General features: G+C 46.9%; 1 protein-coding gene across 1 annotated transcript in view; it reads left to right on the top strand.

Annotated features, from left to right (window-relative positions):
- WDR59 (WD repeat domain 59) overlaps window positions 1-12,213 on the top strand; it is an 80,586-nt gene extending 68,373 nt beyond the window's left edge. Inside the window, 6 exon segments of the mRNA XM_070952916.1 lie at window positions 1,696-1,808; window positions 3,764-3,905; window positions 4,008-4,080; window positions 4,594-4,717; window positions 6,937-7,079; window positions 10,977-12,213. Coding sequence (XP_070809017.1) covers window positions 1,696-1,808; window positions 3,764-3,905; window positions 4,008-4,080; window positions 4,594-4,717; window positions 6,937-7,079; window positions 10,977-11,212 — 831 coding nt within the window. The 3' untranslated portion in view covers window positions 11,213-12,213.
- Window positions 12,214-20,682: the final 8,469 nt, after the last annotated feature.

Genomic DNA, 20,682 nt, shown 5'->3' with positions numbered 1-20,682 from the left:
CAGCTGTCCCCAATCCCTGGGTCACGGCCGGGCACTGGGCTGAGGCCCATTCGGAACCGAGCCACATAAGAGGCAGGTGAACGCGCACAGCTCCATTTTCGCGACTGGCGGGGACTCAAACACGCACGTGAAGCTTCACAAATGGAGCTTCACATATGCACACGAGTCCCCGCCACTCACAAAAACAGAGCTGCAAGCGCACACATCTGCCACTCACACGGAACCACTTCCTCTCCCCTCCCCACCGGTCCGCAAAGCCAGAAAGGTTGGGGACCACTGCTCTACAGGACGGTCTGGAGACCCTCTTGAGCTGAGAGGGGGAGATGTCACTGGAGACCCTTGTTTTTTAAGCAAAAATCCACATCTCCCTCCTGCCTCCCGCAGACAGACCTCACCTACTGGATTTTTTGCTCTTCGCAGAGTCCCCTGCCTCCCCGCCCCAGCTTCCTTTTGCAAGGGTCTTGTCCAATTCAGGGATTTGAGGATAGAGATGGATAGAACATTTACTTCCTTTTTTCCCCGCCGTGGTTCTTAAGTGAAACACTGCAATTGTTCAGTGAATCATGCAGTCGTTAATTGAATCCAGCTTCCCCCATTGACTGCATATTGGAAGCCAGCTGGGATGGTCGCAAGTGATGATCTTAACAATTGTAAACACCCGCCGATTGCCGATTCCCCCAAGTTTTGATCGCGTGACTGGCAACGCTGCGATGGTTGCAACCATGAGGACTGATTGTAACTTGGAACAATTGCTAAATGAATGGTTGTAAGTCGAGGACTGCCGTGTATAACCCAACCCCCAGACAACAAAGGTTCAACCATCACCCTATCTTGGGGCCTGGGAGAGCAGCCTGGTCTCCAGTGGCCTCCTGAATATCATTTGAGAGGGATCCCTCTGGATCGTGCAGGGTCATCTCCAAGTAGAGAACTCCCTCTGAAAATGAGAGAGATCGAGATGCCCTGTTTGTCCTGTGGTTTCGTTTCTGGAAAGCAATCAAGACAGTGCTCTTTTGCTGAGTTTGACGGCATCGTGGTCATTTTTAGGCTGGTTTTATTTGGGGGGGCAAATCTTAATTAATTAGATGGATTGTGATTTGACTGAATGAGCCGTGGTGGCGCAGTGGTTAGAGTGCAGTACTGCAGGCTACTTCTGCTGACTGCCGGCTGCCTGCAATTTGGCAGTTCAAATCTCACCAGGCTCAAGGTTGACTCAGCCTTCCATCCTTCCAAGGTGGATAAAATGAGGACCCAAATTGTTGGGGGCAATTTGCCGACTGTATAAACTGCTTAGAGAAAGCTGTGAAGCACTATGAAGTTGTATATAAGTCTTACGTATTATTGCTACTTTCCTTCCTTCCTTCCTTCCTTCCTTCCTTCCTTCCTTCCTTCCTTCCTTCCTTCCTTCCTTCCTTCCTTCCTGTTAGAATGCAATATTGCAGGCTAACTTAGCCCACTGCCAAGAGTTTGATTCTCAATGGCTCAAGAGGTTGACTCAGCCTTCCATCCATCCAAGGTGGGTAAAATGAGGACCCAGATTGTTGGGGGCGATAGGCTGACTCTGTTAACCGCTTAGAGAGGCCTGTAAAAGCACTGTGAAGCAGTATATAAGTCTAAGTGCTTGTGCTATTGACTGGCGAATCATATCTGAGGTTTTCACCTATAACAGCATGTCTCTGATGTGGCCTTCTTTTCCAGGTTTGGTCCCTGGCCACGGTGGCGACCGATCTCTGCCTGGATCCCAACGCCGACCCAGACTTGGAGACCCCCTGGGCCCAGCACCCTTTCGGCCGCCAGCTCCTGGAGTCTCTGTAAGGAGGCAGGAGGAAGGGGAACATTTGAGGGCGGCCCAGCAGCGGCTGCTCTGTTTGCTTGTTGTGGAGATCTGCAGGGTGTTGGTTTCTTGGGTCACTGCCTAGGAAGTTTGGGTTGGCACTCACACTGAAAAGGGAAAAAGGGGCATTCCGAGATTGTGTAACTGTAACCGTATTAACCTATTTGGAAATGCCAAACTGTGGCCTTTTATTACATTATGGGATTCTTTACAGCGGGGGTTTCCAAACTTTTTCAAGCTGTGAAATATGTCCATGAATACAGGTAGTCCTTAACTTGCAACTGTTCATTTAGTGACCGTTCGAAGTTACAATGGCACTGAAAAAATAGACTTATTGACTCTTTTTCACACTTCGAATTGTTGCTGCTTTTCCCGTGGTCACATGATAGAAATTCAGGCGCTTGGCAACTGACTCGAATTTATGACGGTTGCAGTGTCCCGGGGGTCACGTTTTGCAACTTTCTGACAAGCAAAGCCAATGAGGAAGCCGGATTCACTTAACAACCTTGTCATAATTTAGCAACTGCAGTGATTCACTTAACAACTGTGACAAGGAAGATCGTAAAATGGAGCAAAACTCGCTTAACAAATCTCTCGTTGAACAACAGAAATGTTGGGCTCAAGTGTCGTCGTAAATCAAGGACTACCTGTATGTCCTAGATTAAGAGGCAGACCTCATGATAGGAGGTTGGCTGCACTGAAGTGAACTTCAGTTTAGTCTCTCACAGAACCCCTAAAACCATGTATCCCACCCCCCTCCATAACACAGAGTTTCATCTAAGCTCTCCTTTAGAGCCTGGCCTCCGGGCAAGCAGCCAAACTGGATCTGCTGGGCATTTTTCTTCATGATTTGACCTGTGTCCTCCCAGACTCTTTAACCTGACCTGCTGCACTTGAGGCCTACCTTGCCATACTTAGAAAATACTTAACTTTGGTCCATTTTGTGGACAAAACCGTAGAAGAAAACCGCTATTAGGCATAGAAATGTAGCTTCTTGGAACTCTTTGGGTTAACACCAAGCTTTTCAAAATGAGTGAAAAATTTCCAAGTGCTGTGAGGGATAATAATGGACAAGAATTCTGATTTTTAGAGTAACAGTGGTAACTAGTAATAACAGAAGACTGTTTCCTTTCTTCCCCACAATATTGTACCCTTAAACCAAGAGGCCAGGTTTAGATTCACTGAGAAATGTAGTAGAAGTAATTACTAGTGTTACATTTACATTTTTTTCTGTTTTACGGAAGTTGCCCAGAGTAGCCCCACAGCAAGAAGGGGCAAATAAATGAGACGGAGGGAGAGAAGGAGGGAGGGAGGGAGGGACAGATAGAGAGAAATAGATAGAGAGATAGAGAGATAGATAGATAGACAGACAGACAGACAGACAGACAGACAATAGCTATATAGAAAGAAAGGGAGAAAGAAAGAAAAGGAAGGAAGGGAAGAGAGAGAGATAGACAGATGGATGGATAGACAGACAGACAGACAGACAGACAGACAATAGCTATATAGAAAGAAAGGGAGAAAGAAAGAAAAGGAAGGAAGGAAAAAGAGACAGACAGACAGACAGATGATAGATAGATAGATAGATAGATAGATAGATAGATAGATAGATAGATAGATAGATAGATGAAAGACAGATAGATGATACTGTAGGTAGGTAAGTAGGTAAAGGTTTACATATCCAGCCTTCCTCTTCTGGGGAGCGATCAAGTTAGATCCATCTTCCTTCCTGCCCTAAACATGAGCTGAATATAGTAAATTACAGGCAGAAAGCTGCTGTGTGAGCGCAGGCAATACTCTCCGCTGTTACATTTAGCAGTTGGGTTTGTCATCAGCAGATCAGAAAAGCCAGCCTCTCTCTTCCAAATTTTAACCTGTAATTAGCTGAAGGCTGTTTTTTTTTTTCCTTCTTCTTCTTCTTTCCCTCTGCAGGTTGGCACATTACTGCCAGCTCCACGATGTGCAGACCTTGGCTATGCTGTGCAGCGTCTTTGAGACCCAATCCAGACCGCAGGGAATTCCAAACCCCTCCTCAGGCCTGGCTCCTCAGCACCCCTCCAGCCACAGTCGATACGTACGAGCCGATTTGCATTCTTGCTCTTTTCCCTCTCAGCCCAGGGTCTGCCCTTTGGCGGAGACATTCTGATGTGATTTCCTCTTGTTTTGCCCTCAACAGCCCAGCTTTACCTCCTCTGGCTCTTGTTCCAGCATGTCAGATCCTGGACTGAGCACCAGCAGTTGGAACACAGGTAGGCACACTTCTGCCACCTGGGTGGTATCCTGGAGGGCTTCGCCTTTCTGATTTTTGGGATCACAAAGATTCACCACCTTTGGGGGTGCTGTAACTGCTTTGAGTACCTCTATTGTCTTATGACTGGCATTTTTGAAAAGGAGAGATGGCATTCTGTTAAAGGCATTCCAGTTTAATTTAGCTGAAGGATTCATTAGTCTCATTATCCCAAAGGTGCTTTTTCAGGAGGCAACTGGAAAAAAGAGAAGTCCAGTTGGCTCCTGAAAAAGCACCTTTGGGACAACCATGACCTGGATGGCTGAGAATCTCTCAGACTTTTAGCTATACAATTTGGGATGAGCACCCTTGGAATGGGGTGGGAGTAGGAATGGATTTCAGGGGGAAAAATGTAAATTTCTTGTAAGCAAGAAAGGTTCTTTGGAAGAAATGTTTGTTGCTGGGCTGGGAGGGGGATTCTCTTGCTGGATACCACCCTCACTAGGATCAGCTAATCAGCTTTTGACTTTTGTAGCCAACAAAGACATGGAACACACGCTAGGCTGGGCCGAATCTTCGCCTGACGATTTTCGCCTTGGGAACTTGGTGTATGCTGATCCCCGGGACCGAGAGAGAGACCAGCATGACAGGAACAAAAGGTGGGCAGAGCCAGTCACCAACCACTTCCTGGCTGGGTGGAGACAAGGGGCCATGATGGAGAGCCCTCCCCCCTCCCCCAACCTCTTTGGGATGTTGTAAAGAGCTGCAGTTTCAAATATGATTTGTGGACTCTTTAGGCTGGGGTGGGCAACTATGGTAACCTTATGACCTATGACTTTGAAGGTCTATGGGCTTTAACTCCCAGAATTCTGGGAGTTAAAGTCCATAGGTCCATAAGTTGCCATAGTTACCCATCCTTGCTTTAGGCCAGGGGTCAGCAACCTGCGGCTCTGGAGCCACATGTGGCTCTTTCACCCGTCTGCTGCTCTTTCACCCTGTCACTCAAAATATGTGTCACCACTGCCAATGTGCGACACCCGCCAGTGCGCGATTTATTGAGCTTTTCAACCCCCGGTAGGCCAACCATGGATAAATCCAAGAAAAGAAAAGCTTCAGAAGAAAATAAAACATTTAATTCAACTACATATGCTAGTTTTGTGGCTGCTAAAGAAATAGTCAGGCATGGGAAGGGTTTTGTGGCTCCCGGTGTTTTCTTTTCTGTGGGGAACGAGTCCAAATGGCTCTTTGAGTATTTAAGGTTGCAGACCTCTGGTTTCAGCTGTCTTGTGCCTTCAGATAAGTGTTGGGTTTCATGAGGAGCTTGGATGACTTATGGGAACCTCTTAAACTGCTTAGGAACCAGAGCTTGAGCTTAATTTTGCTTTCTTTGAAGATAGATACTCTAGAACAGTGATGGCTAACCTTTTTGCCATCGCGTGCCAGGAGGGGGGGGGCGGGGGAGGGTCGCGCGTGCACGTGCCCACGCGCATGCGTGTGCAACCCCCTTCTCCCCCCCCCACTCCTTGCACATGATAGCCTAGTAGGCCCGTTTTTCTTTCTTACCTGGTTCCAGATCCTCTCTGTGTAACTGGGAACGGCGAAAACAGCCTTTCCCACTCCCTTGGAGGCCCTACAGAGGCTGAAAGGGCCCATTTCCCAACTCCCGGTGGGACAGGAAGTGACATTTTTTGCTGTCCCCAGCCTCCAGAACCTCTCTAGGAGTCTCTAGGAGTCTGGAGGAGCCTCTCTAGGTGTCTCTGGAGGCTGGGGACAGGAAAAAACGTCACTTCCTGTCCCACCGGAAGTCGGGAAATGGGCCCTTTCAGCCTCCGTAGGGCCTCCAAGGAGGTGGGAAAGGCTGTTTTCGCCCTTCCCAGATAAATAGAGAGGATCTGGAGCCAGGTAAGAAAGAAAAACGGGCCTTCCCCACCCACCCACCCCCAGGCCCTCCAGAGGCAGGAAACAGCCTGTTTCCCTACTTCTGGTGGGCCCAGAAGGCCTGAAAATCAGCTGGCCGGCGTGCGCATGAGCCCCAGAGCTGAGCTGGCGTGCCCACTAATATGGCTCCACGTGCCACAGGTTCGCCATCACAGCTCTAGAAGGAGCCTGTCTTGCTTTCCTGATCCTCTTCTCCATGTAATTCACATTTTTAGATATCATTACTTTGGGTGCTCTTGTGCAGAGGCATTCACACAAAAAGATTTCAGTCGTCAAAGAAAGGATTGAAGTACTAGGCTTCGTAGCTGGCAACTGGTAGATCCTTTAGCTTTGCGCTGCGTCTACATTTCGGCAAACTAATCAGATAAAAATTGCCCACTTTGTTGACACAATGACGGTAACCCAGATCTCACCCCAGTCCAGTTTTTGTTTTAATTACACGAGAAGATTCTCAATTCAAAACTGTTCCTTATAAACAGCATGAAAGACCAGATGACTGAAGAGGGCGAGCTTCCTCCTGTCAAACCTGCCTCAACTTAAACTTCTAAATAAAAACTATCCTTGGCTCCATTTGTCGAGAATAGAAGATACTGGAAAAAAATAATTAAAAAACAGATGTGTGAACATCTAGAAACAGTTATAACTAGTAGCCAGCACGGGTTTGTTAAAAACAGACCGTGTCAAACCAATCTTATTTCATTCTTTGGCAAAGTAACTAAATTAGTAGGCCAGCGAAATGCTGTAACTACAAAGTAGACCACAGCCTACTTCTTGGTAAGCTAGGAAATGTGGAGTAGACAGGTATAGTTTTATTAGAGATCAAGCATATTGCAATAATGCAAAGCCAGAACTGAAAATCGTGAGCCAAAGAAAATTAGCCAGGCAAGGGTGGAAACCCGATCAGGGACCTAAAGGCCCGTTTGTGGATTTCGTCCTCCAGGCTTCTGGATCCTGCCAACACGCAGCAGTTTGATGACTTTAAAAAGTGCTACGGAGAAATCCTGTATCGCTGGGGCCTGCGAGAGAAACGTGCTGAAGTCCTCAAGTTTGTTTCCTGCCCCCCCGAGCCTCATAAAGGAATTGGTGAGTTGAAGCCTCTGGGTCCCCAGTAGGTAGTCCTTGTTCTGAGTAGTCCCAAAAACCTCTTTTATTGCAACAGCTGTGAATTACGTTCATTCACAGCTGAGTCCCAATTAGTTGCAAAAAATCCTTCCGGAGAAGTCTTTCGGGATAATCACCAACCTTTATCTCCCTTGACATGCTGCCAAAGACCTACTTGGCAAAGCCACAGGGAGTCCAAAATCAAAAAGAGATGCCGACTGGGAACTGAATTAACAACGTTGCTTTCATGCAAAGGGCTCACATGCCTTTGCTCCTCTTTTAAGCCTTCTGGGCCAATCATCTCCTGGCCTTACTCCCGAGTTGTCCCTTTTCTTTTAACCATTCTTGCCTTCTGGCAGCTCTGCGCATGCGCGCACTAGGAACAGGCTCCTTCTGTTCCTCTGCTTCTCTGATGTCCGACTCTGGAGGCTCTGGAGTCTGCGCATCGCTCCCAGATGGCCCTAGCCCCATCTCTTCCTCCGACACAGATCCCTCGTCCGAGCCTTCCCCAGACTCCAGGACTGGCCCATGTTCCTCCCCAGCCTCCTCACTGTTTAACTCCGCTGCCAGTGCCGCAGGTTGCTGGTGGATCACAACAGTCCTCTTCCTGTGAGAGGTCTTGGCCCCCTGGAAGGACCTGTCCTCCTCAAGGGAAAAGAAGGCCCGGCAGTTCCAGTTCAGCAGCTCCCCATCCAGTCAGCTGTTCTACTCTTCCATCTCTTCCCCTTTAGACTCTGCTGAACAGGGATGCTTATGGAGGGAGCCATTCAAATAAGAGAGAGCATCAGTCCCAAGGAACCTAGGAAAAGAAATATTTCAGAGTAGTAGCTTTATTGACAGGAATCTTGCCAGGTTAACGCACAAATCTGCAAACTTATTATATCTCCCATGTGAACTTAGTAAAACCACACCTAGAGTACTGCATCCAGTTTTGGTCACCACACTATAAAAAAGAGGTTGAGACTCTAGAAAGAGTGCAGAGAAGAGCAACCAGGATGATGAGGGGACTGGAGGCTAAAACATAGGATGAACGGTTGCAGGAACTTGCTAGACTTGCATGGCTAGTCTAGTGAAGAGAAGGACCAGGGGAGACACGATAGCGGTCTTCCAATATTTGAGGGGCTGCCTGTTTTCCAAAGCACCTGAAGGTCATACAAGGAATAATGGATGGAAACTGATCCAGGAGAGAGTCAATGTGGAAATAATGTCGGAAACAGGTGATTTTACACAATTCATGCATCAAATTCTCTTGCACTTTAGTATCTAATGACTACGGGCCTCACAGTGTGATATTCTATTATACAGTAGTTAGGCCATGCTGGGTTTTTATTTTTGTGTACAACTGACCGATTGGATGCCAAATTGTGATTTTAATATAGATTTTATTTGTTATTTATTATTTTATTCAGGAATATTTTTAACTGGATAATCCTTGAGTGTTTTGAACTTGTCTTTGACTGTAATCAGGGTGGATAAAAATCAATGATTTTTTTTTAAAAAAATTAAAAAATCTATTTTTAAAAAATTTAAATTGAATTTTTAAAATTTAAATCGGATTTTTTTTATTTTTATCAAATTTATTTTAATAAAATGCTTTTGGAATAAAACTCTATCTAAAGAGAGTTTTCTATTTAAGATACATTAACAATTTAGTTTATTCAGCAAGAACTGGAGCTTAGTTATGTAGCACGAGGCTGTATATTCTGCAATATTTACATTTTTGGTAAACTCATTCAATGAATCCAAGTTCCGGAAGCTGAGATAACATGCACTGCATTGATGCATTCACACAATTTCACAGCAGAGATGACAGTTGCTCTTTAAAAATTATGATTTAAATCGAGTTGATTTAAATCAAGCCTTTTTACTAGTGATTTAAATTGTGATTTAAATCAATGTGATTTAAATCAAATCCACCCTGACCATAATAAACACTGACTTGATTTGAACCCAGCTACAGTATTTCCTGTTGTTGGAGAGCATCTGGCCTGGTGAGATGCTTCCTTTTTGTCGGGGGAGCCGAGGATTGGGGGATTCAGCTAGGCCAAAAGGGTGTCCTGAGAACCCATCCCTCAAACCGGAATGGGAAGCGAGCACTGAGCTCCAAGGATGCATCGAGCAACCTCTGGCCTTCCTGAGAGTGGAAGACAAAACAAGCAGTTTCCTTTTCCAGATGTTGGAATGTGTGAGCTGTTTCCCTACATGCTGATCCTCTCCAAAGCCCCGTCCTGCCCTTTTTCAAGATCAGGGAAAAATCACGGAGATGCCTTGTGGGTGGGGATCTCTGACTGAAGCCCCCTGAGTGACCCTTTCCACAAGCCTTAAACCCACAGGGACCCCATTCCCAATCGGAGAAATTGGAGAAGCTTTGTAGAAGATGGTTCATTTGTTCAGCCTTGTGTAACAATTTTTGCAACAAGGCACTCCCTGTTTTGTCTGCTTGTCAAGCGCTGGGAAAATCAGGAGATCCGGGCAGTTCAAACAAATATAAAGTTTTATTGCAAGCTTAAACTGTTGACAAGAGCCTGAACTACTAACGGCCAAGGGAAATGAGTGGGAGATAAGAGAGGCATTCAAGGTGGGCTGGACCGTAGATCTCTTACAAGCTGATGCGTTTGCCCCCTCCCTCGGGCTCAGCCTGGTCACCTCCAGCACTTCTACCTGTAAGGCTGACTTTGGGAAGAAAGACCTTGTCTCCTTTAGCTTCGTGTCCCAGACGTGGTTGTATTGCTGAAAAGGGCATCTGTTGTTGAGGAGAGTATGTGCAGCGTCAGAATGGGCCAACTCGCCACAGGACATCATGCTGTGGAACAATTCAACAATTCAATTTCATTATTTAGAATAGTTAGAAATTATTTTAATTTTTGACATTTCATTTTGTCCCTCCTTTGGCATCCTTTCTTTAATGATTCCATTCCACCATTTCTTCGATATTAGTGGAACTCTGGTTCTGCAGCAGATTGAGTTGGCCATAGCTAGCTGTCCTGTGGTGAATTGTGTTTTGTCCCACAGCAAGTTGTCTGTGGCGAGTTGTCCTAGACCCTGCACAGTTGCTGGGTGTGAGTTGGGCAGCTATATACAGATTAACAGAGCTGGAAGGGACCTTGTAGGTCATCTAGTCCAACCCCCCGCCCAAGCAGGAGACTCTACATCATTTCTGACAGATGGCAGTCCAGTCTCTTCTTGAAAGCCTCCAGGGATGAAGCTCCCACAATTTCCGAAGGCAGCTTCTGTTCCACTGGTTGATTGTTCTCATTGTCAGGAAATTTCTCCTTATTTCCAGGCTGAATCTCTCCTTGTTCAGTTTCCATCCATGATTCCTTGTCTGGCCTTCAAGGTGCTTTGGAGAATAGCTTGATCCCTTCCTCTCTGTGGCAGCCCCATAAATATTGGAAGACTGCTATCCTGTCTCCACTGGTCCTTCTCTTCACTAGACTAACCATGCACAGTTCCTCAACCGTTCATATTTTTTAGCCTCCAGTCCCCTCATTATCTTTGTTGCTCTTCTCTGCACTTTTTCTAGAGTCTCAACCTCTTTTTTCATAGTGTGGTGACCAAAACTGGATGCAGTATTCTAGGTGTGGTCTTACTAAGGCTTTATAGAGTGGTATGAGTACCTCCCTTGATCTTGATTGTATTCCTCTGTTAATGCTACTTAGGATTGCATTGGGTTTTTTGGCTTCTGCCGCACACGGCTGGCTCATATAAATACTGTTTCAGAAGGGAAAGGAGGGAATGTTAGTGGTTGTTTTCAAAGCACATTTGTATCATTTCTCCTTTAAGTGTTTGGGCCTTACTGCCCCCCCCCCATTTTACTGGGGCTTAATTGTGACACCCCCTCCAATCAACTCCCCCCCTTCTCTCTTGCTCCCCTGGCAGAGTTTGGCGTCTTCTGCAGCTACTGCCGCAGCGAAGTGCGCGGCATTCAGTGCGCCATCTGCAAAGGCTTTGCCTTCCAGTGTGCCATCTGCCACGTGGCCGTGCGGGGCTCTTCCAACTTCTGCCTGACTTGCGGCCACGGGGGGCACACCAGCCACATGATGGAATGGTTCCGTAGCCAGGAAGTCTGTCCCACGGGCTGCGGCTGCCACTGCTTGCTGGAGAGCACTTTCTGACCGGCCATCTTCGGCGCTTGACTTGGATCATTCCCAGGCCAGATGATCTCCTGCTGACCGGCAAGGAAGGCCCCAGGTGACTTCTGACACGGATGGCCAGTCTCCTTGAGGGCACTCTTGACAGAAGTGAAATGCGGTGCCTGGTGGTTGCCTAACTTTTTGAGGATGTTCTGTGCTAACCGAGCGGAAGAGAAGAGAGAACGGAAGCTGAAGAGCAACTTGGTATGATGAAAAGTTCACAACGGGGGGGGGGGGGCAGCGTCTTCCCCCCCTCCAAAACATGTACTTCTGGAAGGCCTTCTGTCCAGTAACATTGCAACATCAGTTGCTTTTTTCGACGGACCTCTAAAGTCTTGAGATTATACGAGGAGATCAGAGTGAACAAATAATTTTTACCAAGACACGAAAAAAGTCTTCAATCTTTGCAGGGTAGGATGCTTGAATGAATCAGCATGTCCTTTGGGAGGAAGGGAGTGCCCAACTGCAGCACGGACCCTGGAGAAATTGGAGAGGTTTACCTATCCTGTGGCAGGTATTTACTTTCTTCCTCACCTCACCTGCCACTGGAAAATTACCCTTTTTTCAAAGATGCTGAGCTGTAATTGCTTCCCTGGAATTGACTCATTTGACAAATGTAGGAGCAGATTATTTTATTTTATTTTTTTTAAAGGGGGCTTGGATTCTGAAACAACAGGGCCAATATTTGGCTTTGGATTAACAATTTCAGGACTGAGCTATCTGTGTTTTTGGTGCTGAAATGCACATCGATGGAAACGATGGTTTCTGGCTCCCTATAAATTCTTTGTGGTACCGACAGGAATCTGGACTGAGCCCTCCCACTTTCGATTAGATCCTTCGGTGCCTGGATTTCGGTTTGCCGACCATCTCTGAAGCATAGAGACCATGTCAGAGTTTCCTTCAAGCCACGAAGCTGAAGAAGTGTATTTTTGTATATTTACTGAATAATTAAGAAAGTTTTATAAAAATTTCCGTGTTCTGCAGCTGTTGAAGTTATTGGCAAATTTGGGGGAAGAGTTAAACCCCGTCCTCCCTCCCTCCCTCAACATGACTCCAAGATTAGCTGCCTTTTGTTGCATGTATTTATTATTTTATTATATATGATCTTTTAAAGCAGTGTTTCTCAACTTTGGAAGCTTGAAGATGGGTGGACTTCAACTCCCAGAATCCCCCAGCCAGCAGTGCTGGCTGGGGGATTCTGGGAGTTGAAGTCCACCCATCTTCAAGCTTCCAAGGTTGAGAAACACTGTTTTAAAGCCTATTACTGCTCCTTTCAGCAAACTGGTCCACGAGGATCTTTCTGTATAGTAAGAGATACACAAAGAAGTGAGAGATGGCTTATTCTTACCAATAGATGGCAGCAGTGGCTTGTGCCTGGAGTTGTGGACTCACAGTAAACTTTGCACAGTGCCAGGAGATGCACACCTGTGTGGACACGCACAGTTTTCCTGCAGTAAGGAGTAAGGAGTGAGACTGATTTGAAATAAAGCCTGGTTCCAGGGCCCCATCAAATAAATTGTGCCTTGCATAGAATTTTGTAGGATGTCCAGGAAAAAGCCTCTTCTTGCACCCTTGTTTCCAAGGAGGAACTGAGGAGTACAGGGAATCCTCAACTTACAACCACAATGGAGCCCAAAATTTCCACTGCTAAGCAAGGCTGTTGTTAAGTGAGTTTTGCTCCATTTTACAACCTTTTTTTGCTGCAGTTGTCAGGTAAATCACTGCAGTTAAGCAAATCACTGCAGGTGTTAAATGAACCACTGCAGTTGTCAGGAAAATCACTGCAGTTAAGCAAATCACTACAGGTGTTAAGTGAATCACTGCAGATGTCAATCGAATCACTGCAGTTAAGAGAATCACTGCGGGTGTTAAATGAACCACTGCAGTTGTCAGGAGAATCACTGCAGTTAAGCAAATCACTGCAGGTGTTAAGTAAATCACTGCAGTTAAGTAAATCACTGTATATGTTAAATGAACCACTGCAGTTGTCAGGAGAATCAGTGCAGTTAAGCAAATCACTGCAGGTGTTAAGTGAATCGCTGCAGTTAAGCGAATCACTGCAATGTCAATTGAATCACTGCAGATGTTAAATGAATCGCTGCAGCTGTTAAGCGAAACACTGCAGTTGTCAGGCAAATCACGGCGATTGTCAGGTGAAGCACTGCAGTTGTTAAGCGAATCACTGCCATTTTCAAGCCAATCACTGCCGTTTTTGTGAAGTCAATTTGTCTGCTGCCCATCTTGCTCCTGGGGCTCCCTGGCTTTCATGGGCCGGAGTGGTTGAATGGGTTGCGGAGTCCTCCTCTCCGGCTGTTTGTCCAGGGGGCCCCAGAAAAACATGGGGCCACGTCAGTCTCTTTCCTTCCTGGGAGGGGAGCCTCCCTTGGGCCCTTGCAGTGCTCCAGGCCTTTGAAGCTGCCTTCCTGTCCTCGTGCTTTACCTTGTGGGCTGCTGGTAGAGCAAAGGGAGCTTGCAGCAAAGCGATGGCCTTCCTGGGGGCTCCCTTTCGTTTATCGCCCAGAACCATGGGTAGAAGCTGAAGGACTCCAGGCTCAGCTGGAAACACGGGAGCCTTCCTTCGTGTCCAGAGTCAGCCGGTTTGTTCGCTTCCACTGAACTAGGTTGCATGCTCACAAGGTGACAATCGCAACTGCAAAGCAGGGCAGTTGTTACGTGACTCGCACCTGACTCCACAACCATTGTTGCCACAGTTGTTAAATGAATCACACAGTCATTCAGCAAATCCAACTTTCCCCACTGACTCTGTCTGTCGGATGCCGGCTGCCGAGGCCACGAACCCAGGAACCTGCAATTGCAGTAAATATTTGCTGATTGCAAATTTTGATCACGTGTCCAAAACAGCAGTTGTAAGTGCAAGGACTGGTCACCAGTCTCTTTCCCCTCCCCCCCCCAGTTCCTAGGTAGTGCCTGGGTTGTGAGGAAGGGCCACAAGTGAATCAGAACCCCCAGTTGAAGCTATAGGTGTCCTCGACTTAACGACCACAATCGAGCCCAAAATTTCTGTCGTTCAGTGAGACGCTTGTTAAGCGAGTGTTGCCCCACCGTACGACCTTTCTTGCCACGGTTGTTAAGTGAATCACTGCAGTTGATAAGTTAAGTCACCTGTTTGTTTTAAGTGAATCTGGCTTCCCCCTTCCCCCAGGAAGTCACAAAATGGGGATCGCTTGACCTCGGGACGCGGCAACGGTCATAAGTATGAATCTGCTGCCAAGCATCTGAATTTTGATCACGCTGAGCAGGTGGTAACTGCGAAAAACAGTCATGAGTTACTTTTTTCAGTGCCTTTGTAACTTTGAATGGGGGGGGCTTTTTATCAGGTTTGCCTGATCCTCCAGTTGCAGCCCTTTCTGGACCGGGACGCCTTGCGCACGGTCACTCATACCCTCGTCACCTCCCGTCTGGACTATTGTAATGCTCTCTACATGGGGCTCCCCTTGAAGAGCACCCGGAGGCTCCAACTGGTCCAGAATGCGGCCGCGCGGGTAGTTATGGGCGCACCTCGTTACACCTATGTAACACTCCTCCTGCATGAGCTGCACTGGCTCCCAGTGGTCTTCCAAGTTGGTCACCACCTTTAAAGCGTTCCATGGCATAAGACCAGGATATCTACGGGACCGCCTTCTGCCACCAACAGCCTCCCACCGACCAGTTCGCTCCCACAGAGAGGGACTCCTCAGGGTACCTCATCCAAGTTATGTCGGCTGGCGACACCCAGGAGGAGAGCCTTCTCTGTCGGAGCTCCTGCCCTTTGGAATGAATTGCCCCCGGATATTCGTAACATCTCTGACCTCCGGGTCTTTCGCCGTGCCCTCAAGACCCTACTGTTCCGACAGGCGGGGCTGTCTAAACTGAATGATTTTAAATTGGGTTTTAATTTTGGGTTTTAAAATTCGGCCAAAACTATTTAATTATTTTAATTAATTTCAACTATGACATTGTATATTTATATTTTAATTCTGGCTGTACACCGCCCCGAGTCCTTCGGGAGAAGGGCGGTATATAAATAAAATGATTATTATTATTTATTATTATTTGAATGGTTACTAAATGAACCGTTGTAAGTTGAGGACTTCCTATATTGTATTCGTTGGTACTCTGGGGCAGGGGTCTCCAACCTTGGCAACTTTAAGACTTGTGGACTTCAACTCCCAGAGTTCCTCAGCCAGCTTTGCTTTGCTTTGCTGGCTGAGGAACTCTGGGAGTTGAAGTCCACAAGTCTTAAAGTTGCCAAGGTTGGAGACCCCTGCTCTGGGGAAACCACCAGAATCCCATATTCAAAAAGGGACTTTTATTTCGTTGTTCTTTTATTATTTAACACGGCATTCTTGACGCTTCGGAACAGGGATGCATGCATTTGTCCAATGCTGGGACCTTTTCATAGAATTGCAGCAAAAGGGTATCAGGCTTTCCCAATTGCCAAACCAACCTTCCCATTACACACCCAGTGCCAGCCAAAGCACTCGGGTTGCCCAAACGCTGCCTGCCAGGCCTGCCTCTCCCGTTGGTACAGTTTGCATCCAGTTTCCTCCCTTTTTTTCTTCGTTCTCTCTTTCCCTTGTCTGATATGCGGCCTGGCAGAGCCTCCAGGGCAACCACATGTGAGCCTGGGTTTTGTAAGGAACTCCACGGGCACCCCAATGCGCCCCTGGCAACAAATGACTTGGCTTGATATCTCTCCATTTTTTAAGCAATGGAAATAATAGTTTCAAAATCTAAAGCGGCAGGGTGGAGAAAAAACCCAAACATGATTGTGATGAGTAGGATAGATTATAGAAAGAAGAGAATTACCATAGAGGCCGAGATTGATTTATAATTGTACTTAAAATTCCTGTAAAGGAGATCAGAAGCCACTTCTTTCTCCTTTTTTTTTTCTTTTCTATTTTTTGTTCGCTTTCCCCCTTTCTTGCATCTTTAATTTTATCTTTGATTTCCCCCCCCCCCTTTCTTACCACTTAATTTTTTTTTTTTTTAATTTGATTTATATGCCGCCCTTCTCCAGAGACTCAGGGCGGCTTACAGTGCATTAAGCAATAGCCTTCATACTTTTGTATATTTATACAAAGTCAGCTTATTGCCCCCACAAACTGGGTCCTCATTTAACCTACCTTAGAAAGGATGGAAGGCTGAGTCAACCTTGAGCCTTGGAGAGATTCGAACCAGCAGTAAATTGCAGGCAGCTGTGTTAATAACAGGGTGCTTTAAACCACTGTAGTACCAAGGCTCTTATCTTAGTTTGTATTAATTTTATCTTCTTTTTTAAAATCTTTAATAAAACTTACATGGTTTTCAAAATTGCTTAACACATTATAAGCCGTCCTGAGTCTCCAGAATAGGGCGGCATATAAATCAAATTAAAAAAAATAAATAAATAAAAAATAAAAAATAAAACGGCAAGTGGGAAAAGAAACCAGGAGAATTCCAAGGAGGGTGCAGGGGTTCCCCAACCTTGGCAGCTTGGTGGCCCAGCTGGGAGAGGGGAACTGGGCAGCCCTGGAGTGAGCAACAGGCCATCGCACATGCATGTAAGTGCCTGCCGGCTCGCTGCTCAGGCTGTTTGAGTGCATGCATGCGCACCCACTCTGCCTAACCGCTCATGCAGCCCAATTCTGAATAGGCTGTGGCCCATGGATTGGGGACCCCTGTCCTAAATGACTATTGGAACGAGCTTGGTTTAATTTAAAGTCATTAGCAAAAAGGTCGCCTCCGCTCTGAAAGATACGCAAGGAAAATCTGGTTTGGAATAGTTGAGATGATCCAGCCCTGGGCTTACACTTGAAGGAGCATTGGAGCTGGTGAAATGAAAATGTCTTATTTGCAAAGCTCAAGTGGTTCATGCTGCTACTGGTAAGTGAAGCCCCGAAACAGAATCCTGAGAATGGGATTTCCACCAATGGGATCTCCTGCTTGAGCAGGGGGTTGGACTAGAAGACCTCCAAGGTCCCTTCCAACTCTGTTATCCTGTTGTTCTTCCTTTCCCCAATGCAGAATTGGAAAGGAGTCTTCTAGCCCAACCCTTTCCTCAAGCAGGAGACCCTGCACCAGGTGGGGTGTCCAACCTTGGGAACTTTTAAGACTTGTGGCTTCAACTCCCAGAATTAGCTGGCTGGAGAATTCTGGGAGTTGAAGTCCACAAGTTGCCCAAGTTGGCCATGCCTGCCAGTGGTGAAATGTAAAAGTTGTTACTACTGATTCTGGGGGCGTGGCTTGGTGTGTGTATGGGGGGGGGGGGTAATGTGACTGGATGGGCGTGTCCAACTTTTTTTTTTTTTTAACTTTTAAAACCATTTTTTCTACAACCTCTTCTGCTGAAGAGGTTGTAAAAAAAATGCTTTTAAAAGTCTCTGACGATCCCAGCTGAGCTGCGCGATCATCAGAGGCTTTTTTTTTTTTTTTTACTTTTCAAAGCATTTTTTCTACAACCTCTTCGGCCGAAAAAAATGCTTTTAAAAGTAAAAAAAAAAAAAAAAAGCCCCTGATGCTCGCGTGGCACAGCTGGGATCGTCAGAGGCTTTTCAAAGCATTTTTTTCTGCAACCTGTTCAGCCGAAGAGGTTATAAGAAGAAATGCTTTTAAACGTAATTTTAAAAAGCCTCTTGATGATTGTGCGGTTCAGCTGGGCATGGAGGGGTGGGCAGGGATTTTTGCTACCAGTTCTCCGAAACCACCTGCCACCATCACTACCGGATTGGGTGTTCCGGTCCGAACCGGGAGCATTTCATCCCTGATGCCTGCCCTGTGCCATTCCAGACAAAATGGCTGTCCAATCTAAGACCTCCAGGGATGGAGCAACCACAACCTCTGGAGGCAGGCCCTTCCAACTGCTGAATTATTCCCACTGACTGGAAATTTCTCCTTACTTTTAGGTTACACTCTATTCTTTCATCACTTTTCCATCTTTTCCTTCTTGTCTTGCCCTCAGGGGAATAGGTCAACCCCCTCTTCTCTGTGACTGACAGCCCCTCAAATATCGAAAGATGGCTGTCCACAGAGGGAAGTTACTTCGAATGTACTCCTGGAGCAGCCTTTCCCAAGAGCAACCCCAGAAGGATTCCAAACCATGCAGATGGTGGATGGAGTGGGGTGATGTTGCAATACTCTACGTATTTTTTATTTTTTAATTTGATTTATATGCCGCCCTTCTCCGGAGACTCAGGGCAGCTTACAGTGCATTAAGCAATAGCCTTCATACTTTTGTATATTTTTATACAAAGTCAGCTTATTGCCCCCCACAATCTGGGTCCTCATTTCACCTACCTTAGAAAGGATGGAAGGCTGAGTCAACCTTGAGCCTGGGGAGATTCGAACCAGCAGTAATTGCAGGCAGCTATGTTAATAACACTGTACTATCAAGGCTCGTATATCCAAGGACAGGGCCTACCCCACAATGCTTCATCTCCCAACCCTGCTGAAATTGACTCTCCCTCGAGAAGGCAGCTGGCCTTTTCTAAACAGGCTCCAACTACGGGTATTGGACCAGGGGCGGGTTTCAAAAGCCGTTGCTACTGGTTTGCTTGTGGGCGCGCACGCACTGGGCAGGTGGGCGGAGCCTCCCGCCACCACTGCTACCGGTTTGCCCAAACCGGGGTGAACCAGTAGCAACCCACCACTGTATTGGACTACCCAAAATGTCTACCCCGCATGGCCAAAGACCTCAGCAAAGCTGGCTGAGGAATTCTGGGATTGAAGTCCACAAGTCTTAAAGTTGCCAAGGTTGGACATCCTGTTCTAGTCCAACTCCTGGATCAAGCAGGAGACCCTATACCAGTGATGGCTAACCTTTTTGCCGTCGCTTGCCAAAAGTGGGGGGAGCGCATGGAGGTCACCCACGTCAGGGGTGGGTTCTAAATTTTTTTACTACCGGTTCTGTGGCTGTGGCTTATTTTGTGGGTGTGGCTTGGAGGTCATGTGACTAGGTGGGCATGGCTAGCTGGTCAGAGTCATTTCTGGAAGGTCCTCGCACTTACGACCAGTCCTCGCACTTACGACCCGACTCATTTGTTTGCTTTTAACACTGATCAGCTGTAGGACGGCCATTTGAAGCCCCGCAGCAAGAGTTTAAACAGTTTTTTTCCCTCTAGTCATCAGCTGGGACTCAGGAGGCAGCAATAGATTGGGGGTGGGACCAAATAAAAGGTAAGAATAACGTGGGGGTGGGTGGGAGGGCTGGGGGGGGGGAGAACCGGTTTGGTGACGTCATATTGTCACCGCTACCGGCTTGGCCGAACCGGACCGAACCGGGAGGAACCCACCACTGACTCAGGTGTGTGCCCATACCCATAATTCAATGTGCTCTGCCCCTACTTTTAGCACGTGATGGCACAGTAGGCCTGTTTTTCCCCCATCCCAGGCTCCAGAGGCTTTCTAGAAGCCTGGGGAGGGCAAAAACAGCCTTCCTCACTCCCCCTGGAGGCCCTCCAGAGGATTGAAACAGCCAATTTCCCAACTTCCAGTGGGACCGGAAGGCCCAGAAATCAGCTGGCCAGCGCACTGGAGCTGAGCTATGGCAAAGTTCACGTGCCCACTGATATGGCTCCGTGTGCCACTTGTGGCACCCGTGCCATAGGTTCGCCATCACAGCCCTATACCATGCTCCATTGGGAAGACTCGGTTTTTTTCAAGCCAAATTGCATCCTGCACCATAACTGGACCTGAAAATATCTCCTCATACAGAAATTCCCACTCTCTCCCACTAAAAAGTGGCAAGACCCAGCTGGGGCTCAACAGTGGGTGTGATTGCTCTTCAGGCTTTGTGACGGTCAAAGTTAAAAACCTGAGAGTCGCATCGCGTTACCTGAAATCTGGATTGGACCTTGGCCAATTCTGGCTTCATGGATTACTTTTTGCCACTGAATCAGACTGAGGAGAAACTTGCTGACTGTGAGTGAAAACTGACTTGGCAGGCATTTCACAGTTTACTGCCAAAACTCTTATCTGCAAGGGTTTCTAGTCTGATTGCTTAATAAAATCTTGACAGGAGTGCCTGGTTGTGTGTTTGCCTGTGTGGGGAAGGGGAACTGTCCCCTGCAACAGTTCACTCCACTGTTTTCATGACAGAAAAGAGCTTTTTGCCTTCCTTTCAAAGGAGGAGAGGGTTTTGGAGAAATTCTCGTGCGTTTGGGATGCAGTTCCATGGGAATCCAATTTGAGAGTTTTGTGCTCATCCAGGGATGTAAATCCAAGTGCGGCATGTGTGTTTAACCCCCATTCCTCCAAGAGTCAGGAAATTCTCTTGTTTTCGTTAAATGCCAAAATAAGACATCAAGGTAACCTCCACGAGGCCTCCTTTTTAATAGCGTGGCTAAGGTCATCACAAAGGGCTCATCATTTTTTTTTTTTTACAAATTTTAGTCTCTTTCACAAAGGCTTCTCAAACTAAGTGACAATGTATAAATGCAGATAAGGCTCCCTCTCTGCCTCGGAAAACCGGCTAA

The sequence above is a fragment of the Pituophis catenifer genome, unplaced genomic scaffold (genome assembly GCF_029215685.1).
Source record: "Pituophis catenifer annectens isolate HBS135680 unplaced genomic scaffold, rPitCat1.0.hap2 SCAF_13, whole genome shotgun sequence".
Classification (NCBI taxonomy): domain Eukaryota; kingdom Metazoa; phylum Chordata; class Lepidosauria; order Squamata; family Colubridae; genus Pituophis; species Pituophis catenifer.
Note: the sequence above shows the minus strand (reverse complement) of the source record. Positions and strands in the feature narration are given on the sequence as shown.